This window comes from Oncorhynchus mykiss, chromosome 15 (genome assembly GCF_013265735.2).
Source record: "Oncorhynchus mykiss isolate Arlee chromosome 15, USDA_OmykA_1.1, whole genome shotgun sequence".
Taxonomy (NCBI): Eukaryota; Metazoa; Chordata; class Actinopteri; order Salmoniformes; family Salmonidae; genus Oncorhynchus; species Oncorhynchus mykiss.
Window position 1 is genome coordinate 18,675,066 of NC_048579.1, and position 9,330 is coordinate 18,684,395.

The 9,330-nt window shown below is 39.7% G+C and overlaps 1 protein-coding gene across 1 annotated transcript in view; it reads right to left on the minus strand.

Annotated features, from left to right (window-relative positions):
* The window catches only part of actriib (activin receptor IIB), a 61,384-nt gene extending 56,396 nt beyond the window's left edge, over nt 1-4,988 (minus strand). Inside the window, 1 exon segment of the mRNA NM_001190941.1 lies at nt 4,938-4,988. Within this exon segment, the coding sequence (NP_001177870.1) occupies nt 4,938-4,986 (49 nt within the window). The 5' untranslated portion in view covers nt 4,987-4,988.
* Between the last annotated feature and the right edge of the window lie 4,342 nt (nt 4,989-9,330).

Genomic DNA, 9,330 nt, shown 5'->3' on the forward strand with positions numbered 1-9,330 from the left:
CACTCAGTGAGACCATTACACAATACATCCAGCACAGTGAAAACAGCTGGTTTTATGACCCCCCCCCCCCCACAAAAGCATTTACTATTCTGGCTCCCAATGGTCTAGCAGCTGTTATTTGGCATGTTTCATTACAATGACTTGTCTCTTGTGATCGACTTGTGCAGAATAGGGAGAATACATTTGAGTGTTCAATAGTAGCCAAAATGTTTTGGTTGTGTACTGGCGTGACCATACAGCATAGGACTATAATATTTTGCTGCTTGCAAGAAACCAAGGGTATTGTCATTGACCTATCAAATAGGGTTGGGCAGTATACCGTATCTCGGGGTATTTTGAAATATATACGCAATTGGAAAATCATAGAGGGGGTGGGTGTGTATAACATACACACATACATACACACACAAACAACTGTTCAAAAGTTGTCACTTAGAAATGTCCATGTTTTCCATGAAAACATGCATGAAGAGCGTTGCGAAATGAATAGGAACTAGGTTATAAATAATGATAGTTTTATTGAAATAATTGTGTGCTTCAAACTTTGCGTTCGTCAAAGAATCCTCCATTTGCCACAATTACAGCCTTGCAGAACTTTGTCATTCTAGTCAATTTGTTGAGATAATCTGAAGAGATTTCAAATCAAAATAAAAGTTTGTCACGTGCACCAAATACAACAGGTGTAGTAGACCTTAAAGTGAAATGCTTACTTACAGGCTCTAACCAACAGTGCAATTTCTAAGTTAAAAAGGTATTAGTTGAACAATAGATAAGAAATAAAAACAGTAAAAAAGTGAAAAATAACAGTAGCGAGGCTATATACAGGCACCGGTTAGTCAGGCTGAGGTAGTATGTACATGAATGTATAGTTAAAGTGACTGTATTATTGATAAAAAGAGTAGCATCAGCGTAAAAGAGAGGTTGCACACAATGCAAAGAGTCCAGGTAGCCATTTGATTACCTGTTCGGGAGTCTTATGGCTTTGAAGTAAAAACTGTTGAGGAGCCATTTGGTCCTCGACTTGGCACTCCGGTACCACTTGCCATGCGTTAGTAGAGAGAACAGTCTATAACTGGGGTCTTTGACAATTTTTAGGGCCTTCCTCTGACACCGCCTGGTGTAGAGGTCCTGGATGGCAGGCAGCTTAGCCCCAGTGATGTACTGAGCCGTACGCACTACCCTCTGTAGTGCCTTACAGTCAGAGGCCAACCAGTTGCCATACCAAGCAGTGAAGCACTCCTCCAGCATCTTCTCACTTTTTCTGTGTCTCACAAATGTTCTTCTTTGAGATCAGAACACCTCAAAACAGATTTGTCTGTCCAGAGTTAAGACCCAGAGTTACCTCTGTTGCAGAGGATAAGTTCATTAGTGACCAGCCTCAGATTGCAGCCCAAATAATTGTTTCGCAGAGTTCAATTAACAGACACATGTCAACATCAACTGTTCAAAGGAGACTGCTTTAAAATCAGGCCTTCATGGGCAAATTGTTGCAAAGAAACCACTACTAAAGGACACCAATAAGAAGAAGAGACTTGCATGGACCAAGAAACACAAGCAATGGACATTAGACTGGTGGAAATCTGTTGTTTGGCCTGATGAGTCCAAATTTGAGATTTTCGGCTGCAACCGCCGTGTCTTTGTGAGACGCAGAGTAGGTGAACGGATGATCTCTGCATGTATAGTTCCCAAGTGAAGAATGGAAGAGGTGGTGTGATGGTGCTTTGTTGGTGACACTGCGATTTATTTAGAATTCAAGGTACACTTATCCAGCATAGCTACAACAGCATTCTGCAGCAATACGCCATCCCATCTGGTTTGCGCTTAGTGGGACTACCATTTGTTTTCAACAGCACAATGACTCAACACACCTCCAGGCTGCGTAAAAGCTATTTGACCAAGTAGAGTGATGGAGTGCTGCATCAGATGACCTGGCCTCCACAATCACCCGACCTCAACCCAATTGAGATGGTTTGGGATGAGTTGGACCGCAGAATGACGGAAGGGCTCCCGAGTGGCGCAGCAGTCGAAGGCACTGCATCTCAGCGCAAGAGGCATCACTGCAGTCCCTGGTTTGAATCCAGGCTGTATCACATCGGGCCGTGATTGGGAGTCCCATAGGGTGGCGAATAATTGGCCCAGCGTCGTCCGGGTTTGGCCGTCATTGTAAATAAGAATTTGTTCTCATCTGACTTGCCTAGTTAAATAATGCTTAAATGTAAATAAAATAAAATGTAAAAGCAGCCAACGACTGCTCAGCATGTGGGAACTCCTTCAAGACTGTTGGAAAAGCATTCCATGTGAAGCTGGTTGAGAGACTGCCAAGAGTGTTTAAAGCTATCATCAAGGCAAAGGGTGGCTCCAAGCATTTTGCTACACCTGCAATAACATCGGCTAAACACGTGTATGTGCCAATAAAATTTGATTTGACTTTGAAGAATCTAAAATATATTTTGATTTGTTTAACACTTTTTTGGTTACTACATGATTCCATGTGCCATTTCATAGATTTGATGTCTTTACTATTATTCTACAATGTAGAAAATACTTTTTTTTAAAAATTATAGTAATTAAAACCTGGAATGAGTAAGTATGTCCAAACTTGGCTGGTGCTCTATATCTATTTAAGTTGCGCCAGATAACATTCTCTCCAGCTGGGTTTTGCTAACGTTAACTTTCCAGGATCAAGTTTCTTGGTAAGAGCAGCAAAAACAATCACCTCCTGGATTAAGATCTTGCCATCTCATTTCCTTTGTTGTGAGTGCTGCAACCTGAATTTTGAGATGTATGCGTAACTTTAGCTGGGTTGTCATCAGTCTTAGTAGTGAATGTTTGCATTCACTCATTAGCATTTACCTAGCATCCACTATGGGGATTCCATACTTGCTATCATTTTGTTATTGTTCTGGTAGGCAACGTTTTTTGGGATGTTTTTGTTTTTCGTGTGGGGAAAAAAAAGAAGGAAGCCCTGCCGGTAATACCGTCTATCCCAGGATGGCACAGGCACAGTATGAAAATCTGAATACTGCACAACCCTTCTATCAAATAACTAGTGATCTTTACGATTAGATGGTTGAAGGGATTACGATTTTTGACTGGCTTTGCTTTCAGTGTGAAAACCATAGTAAGCAACAGGCGTAGAGGCATTTGAACTGGGTGAGTAAGTGCCATATACAAAAATAAATCCTTAAATCAGTTCAAAGTTATTCAGAAAGAAATGGAACTGACTGACTGTATTCAGCTGAAATGTCATGGAGATACAAAATAGCTGGTCCCACGTGCTGAGAAAAGTCCTGTGGGTTTCCCACAACCACACTTATCAAACACTCCTTGTATTAAATTGTAGGTTATTGAAAACCTCATGACATAACTGAATCTAGAAACTCATTCATGAATAGAAATAGTAAAATAGTAACAGTGGCTATTCTGTCGAATTCTATTTTTGTTTTGAAGCAATAACCATTTTCCTTTTCAATCAAAGTCTGAAGAGTGCAACAACCATGGCACCATAATCAAATAGGGGACTACGGTCATTCACAACAAATCCTTGAATTAGAAAATTGCAGAAATTCCAAGAACTACTAAGGTGAAGAGACGTAAAATGAAAATCTCAGCACTTCAATATGTAGGCTAACCAAGTCACTGTAGAATGTATTGGCTAAGTATCAAGAATTGCCACTTTAACCAATTACCAAAATATCAGAGATGTTAGGATAGTGTTTGACAACAATCATGCAGCCAAATGACAAATAACTTGTGTCTGACTGGGATGAATGGTAACCATAACCATACACAAACGGATTCATTAACATATCTACATTTCAGGTAAAAATAAATAAATCATTTTATTTCAGCAAAAGCGAAAATAAACACAAGAGCCATTTTCACCCCAACCCCATACGCACCCCTCCCCCTAAGTCGACTAAACAAGGAGGGAACTACACAACAAAGCAGCAGTGATAAACAAATTGCCAAAAATGAAATCTGCGAACCTACAGGTATATAGGCCTAAATGTATGCGTCACTGAACTAGATAATGAGGACATGAGCAATCACATTTCGCGTGGAAATCCAGAGTAAGAATGCTAAATAAATAAATAAATATAGTTATTTGGAGTACTCATCCTACTGCTCTGAGAGAATACATGCCAAAAAATACATTAATTACCAATTAGGCTACAAGTGATGTGGGCTGTGCGAAATAAGTGGAATTCTAAGCATCATTCACAACACCTCTGTCAGCGCGCTTCAATGGAGATTGAAGATCTATCATGTGGTTTAATTTAGTCTACATAGGTCAAAATACACTGATAAGTCTGATACACGTGTAAACACTTCCAAATGCATCACCTTGTGTTTCTCCATCTATGCATTCCTAATAGAGTCGCAAACACTTCTAAAGCAACGATATCTTTGCAACATTTAAGGCCACATGACTTCATCGTAGGCTTCTTTTTTTTCTTTTTTTAAACGGTCCTGCATTCAGATTTCAGCCAAATACGATAAACTGTCGTTCAAATAAATGCGACACATATTTTAATGACTAATCATTGAAGATTGTTATAGGAAATGTATCAAACTCATTCGAAATTGTATGTTGTCGCGAATTACTTATTGATCTACAGTGAACCAATGCACCGAAAAGCCTAAATAACCTTTCGCATCAATACTCAAAATAACAAACATGCAAAATGTTACCCATTTAATTATTGCCTTAGCTATTGTAATGCCATTAAATGTGTCATTTTTGTACCATTCGATAGAGCCAATATCAATAGTCAAGTGACTACCTACAGCACGTTATCCCTGGTTTGGGTACATTAGAATAATCAGAATTTGTGTTCTGCTTTTCTGTTAGTGTGAAATCACTGAATACACTCTGATTGCCAATTCAAACCATAAGAGTAAGCGATAGCCTATTACATAAATAGGGTGCTTACCTGCACAAAAAGTTCCCAGAAGTGCAAAAGTCAGACAGGAAGCAAACATATTCCTTTAATTAAAAAGAAACACACCAGATGTTCTCCTTATTAACCTATTTTCCTTTGCGAACATTTAAAAAGATGATAGCACAACACAACGAGCCAAATGTCCCAAGGCCTTCGATGTCCACCGCACCAAGAGTTTGCGTTGCTTTTGTGTGTACAGCCCCCCAATGCAACAAAATTGCACGGGCTAAAAACAAGTTTTAAATATAAACAAATCCATTGGGAAAGGGTCGGTCGAATCCAGGATGTAAAATCGACAAGGTAAAATAAACTCGATGTTTCAAATAAACAATTTTCTCGCTCCGCGGTGCGCGTTAACCTTTTCTACTGTGTAGTGGGGAATGGCTGAGGACAGGGTCCGATATTCACATGCAAGAAACTGAACTGAGTCCAAAATGGCTTCTGAGAGGGGGAGTAAGCCAGAGTAAGCACAGTCAGTGGGAAAACCCGGATGTTTAAATACAAAGACAGGAACACAATCAAAGAGGCATGGGTAGGGAGTGCAGCAATGTTGGAGCTTTAACCAATGCTTTCATTTCAGTTAATATACTAGACAAGAAGTACGACTTAGAAAGGGAATTCAATTATACACATTGGTAATAAAGGTCAACAGGCAAAACAATAAAATAATAATAATAATAATAATAATATTGCTGATGCCCACATCTAAACATAAGCCTATTTTTGGCTTTAGAACAACAGTGCTTGGAAAGAAAACCCTGGGTCTTTTTTCTGGAAAAGGCTGTACACTTTTCGTTCTGCTATTAAGGTAAGTCTGCTTTCATTACATGGTTATTTACTTTAGAGATACAACATTCTGGAAAAAAGGTTAAATTGCTAACAATGACAGATAATAATGTAGCCTATAATGTATGTTAGCATTTTAATTATATATAAAGCCATAGGCCTATAGCCATATATAAAGCCATAGGCCTATAGCCTAAAAAAAAAGCCATGCATATCTTGATTAGTCTGTAGTTGTAAGAAAGTAGATCAGCTTTATCGAAATCTGTCAGCCCTTCAAAAAAGTATTGCACACATTAAATGGTTTTATGTCATAACTTGGAAACACATGTCTTTGTTTTTACACAGTGTACACATTGGAATTCATCCAAAGATAAATTGCATTCATTGTGAAATTGGTGTAGAAAAGCATTCCTGAACTAAGGAGAATATGTCGGCCAATCACCAACAGTGGATCTGCTTGGGAGCCTTCTCTTATACACTGAGTGAGACATGGCATTTTAGTTCAAGTTATGCAATGGCATGTTATAAACATTTGCTACCTCAGCAACATATTTTTAACACCCACCGAAATATGTGACTGCCTGTTATTATTTTTATAGTGCATCGCTCTTTCATGCTCTCTTTCTCTCCCTCTCTCTCTTGCCAATCTCTCTTTTTTTTATCTCATTTGTCCATGGCTATTCTCTTTCTCTCTCTCTCTCTCTCTCTCTCTCTCTCTCTCTCTCTCTCTGTCTCTCTGTGAAAAGTGAAACTATTGATCTAGATCCTTTCTTGCCAGGAGCTGAAGATTTGGAGAACATTAAAGCCTAACAATGAAATATCTCCTCTTGTCTGGAGCTTCAGCGTGAAGCACAATGTTTCCCAAACTCGGTCTTGGGGACCCCAAGGGGTGCACGGTTAGTTTTTTTGCCCTAAAACCACACAGCTGATTCAAAGCTTGATGATCAATTGAATCCCTTGTCCCTTAACATATGGGCCTTGATAGATATTCTATCGCAGTCATTTTTTAAAATCTCAAAGACACTTCAGTTTTGGACGTATCGGTAGATTAGCACTGAAGTCCCAGATTTAGTTCATTTCAATTCTACAACGAATTTAATAGATAGAGAGATGGATCATGAAATAGCACACTTTCAGTTTTAGACATATCCTTGAAAAAAGGGATGTTTGGTGTCAAGAGTTAGTTGTATGAGATCAAACCAGTGGAAATTGCATTGGTGATATCAGTAGATGAGATATTCACATACACTGATTGACCGGCAGTAGTGTGTAAAATGCTCCCTCTTCACGTTTATGTACTTCATACATCCCTCTACCCTTAATGGTTGCCATGGGAACAGCAGAAAAGGTTAACATATCCTTAAGACAGTGGTTGATCCTAGCGACACTTTTTGTTTAACCTGCCGACAGATGTTTTTATAGCCAATGCATCCTTTGTGGTTAAACACTATCAGTTTACTCTTTCATGTTTGTATGAAACATTCATCTCACTTAATCAAATGGCATGGTGCACAAAAGCTAAGTTTGAAAAAACTCTGTAGCTTTTAGAAAAATACAAACTGTGTGATACTATCATCAGTCAACACATAGTCCTGATGACCTCCCTCATACAACCCATCCCGTACAATTGTAGTGTAATTACTCTGTTTGTTGTATGTCAGGTAGTGATGATGGACCACAAGGAAAGCGCAATAGCAACTGACCATACATCAGGAACAATTGTATAGCAACCACTGCCAATATAGAATGGCCTGTTCCGTTTATTGCCAGATTTCATAGAACAGTACTAATACAGTGCTTATCAGTTGACAGAAGGCCCGTGGTGGCAGTGGGCTCCTTGTCTTTTGCACTACACTACTTCATGCACTCCTATGTATGAGCCAGGCAACACGTCTTACAAGGCCTCTTGGACAATGTGGAATGAGATATGTCATTCTGAACATTGTATCAAATCTCAGATCAGGCTTGTACAGTGGGGCAAAAAGGTATTTAGTCAGCCACCAATTGTGCAAGTTCTCCCACTTAAAAAGATGAGAGAGGCCTGTAATTTACATCATAGGTACACTTCAACTATGACAGACGAAATGAGAAAAAAAATCCAGAAAATCACATTGTAGGATTTTTAATGAATTTATTTGCAAATTAATGGTGGAAAATAATTATTTGGTCACCTACAAACAAACTCCTCTGTCCTACACTCATTACCTGTATTAATGGCACCTGTTTGAACTTGTTATCAGTATAAAAAACACCTGTCCACAACCTCAAACATTCACACTCCAAACTCCACTATGGCCAATACCAAAGAGCTGTCAAAGGACACCAGAAACAAAATTGTAGACCTGCACCAGGCTGGGAAGACTGAATCTGCAATAGGTAAGCAGCTTGGTTTGAAGAAATCAACTGTGGGAGCAATTATTAGGAAATGAAAGACATACAAGACCACTGATAATCTCCCTCGATCTGGGGCTCCACGCAAGATCTCACCCCGTAGGGTCAAAATGATCACAAAAATCCCAGAACCACACGGGGGGACCTAGTGAATGACCTGCAGAGAGTTGGGACCAAAGTAACAAAGCCTACCATCAGTAACACACTATGCCGCCAGGGACTCAAATCCTGCAGTGCCAGACGTGTTCCCCTGCTTAAGCCAGTACATGTCCAGGCCCGTCTGAAGTTTGCTGGAGAGCATTTGGATGATCCAGAAGAAGATTGGGAGAATGTCATATGGTCAGATGAAAACAAAATATAACTTTTTGGTAAAAACTCAACTCGTCGTGTTTGCAGGACAAAGAATGCTGAGTGGCATCCAAAGAACACCATACCTACTGTGAAGCATGGGGGTGGAAACATCATGCTTTGGGGCTGTTTTTCTGCAAAGGGACCAAGACGACTGATCCGTGTAAAGGAAAGAATGAATGGGGCCATGTATCGTGAGATTTTGAGTGAAAACCTCCTTTCATAAGCAAGGGCATTGAAGATGAAACGTGGCTGGGTCTTTCAGCATGACAATGATCCCAAACACACCGCCCGGGCAACGAAGGAGTGGCTTCGTGAGAAGCATTTCAAGGTCCTGGAGTGGCCTAGCCAGTCTCCAGATCTCAACCCCATAGAAAATCTTTGGAGGGAGTTGAAAGTCCGTGTTGCCCCAAAACATCACTGCTCTAGAGGAGATCTGCATGGAGGAATGGGCCAAAATACCAGCAACAGTGTGTGAAAACCTTGTGAAGACTTACAGAAAACGTTTGACCTCTGTCATTGCCAACAAAGGGTATATAACAAAGTATTGAGATAAACTTTTGTTATTGACCAAATACTTATTTTCCACCATAATTTGCAAATAAATTCATAAAAAATCCTACAATGTGATTTTCTGGATTTTTTTCCCTCATTTTGTCTGTCATAGTTGAAGTGTACCTATGATGAAAATTACAGGCCTCTCTCATATTTTTAAGTGGGAGAACTTGCACAATTAGTGGCTGACTAAATACTTTTTTGCCCCACTCTACATGCTACGCACAGGTAAACAAACTAGTCAGTCAGCAGTACTCATCGCTGAAGGGCTTGTCAGACACACCAGTGAATGGCATGACAGTAG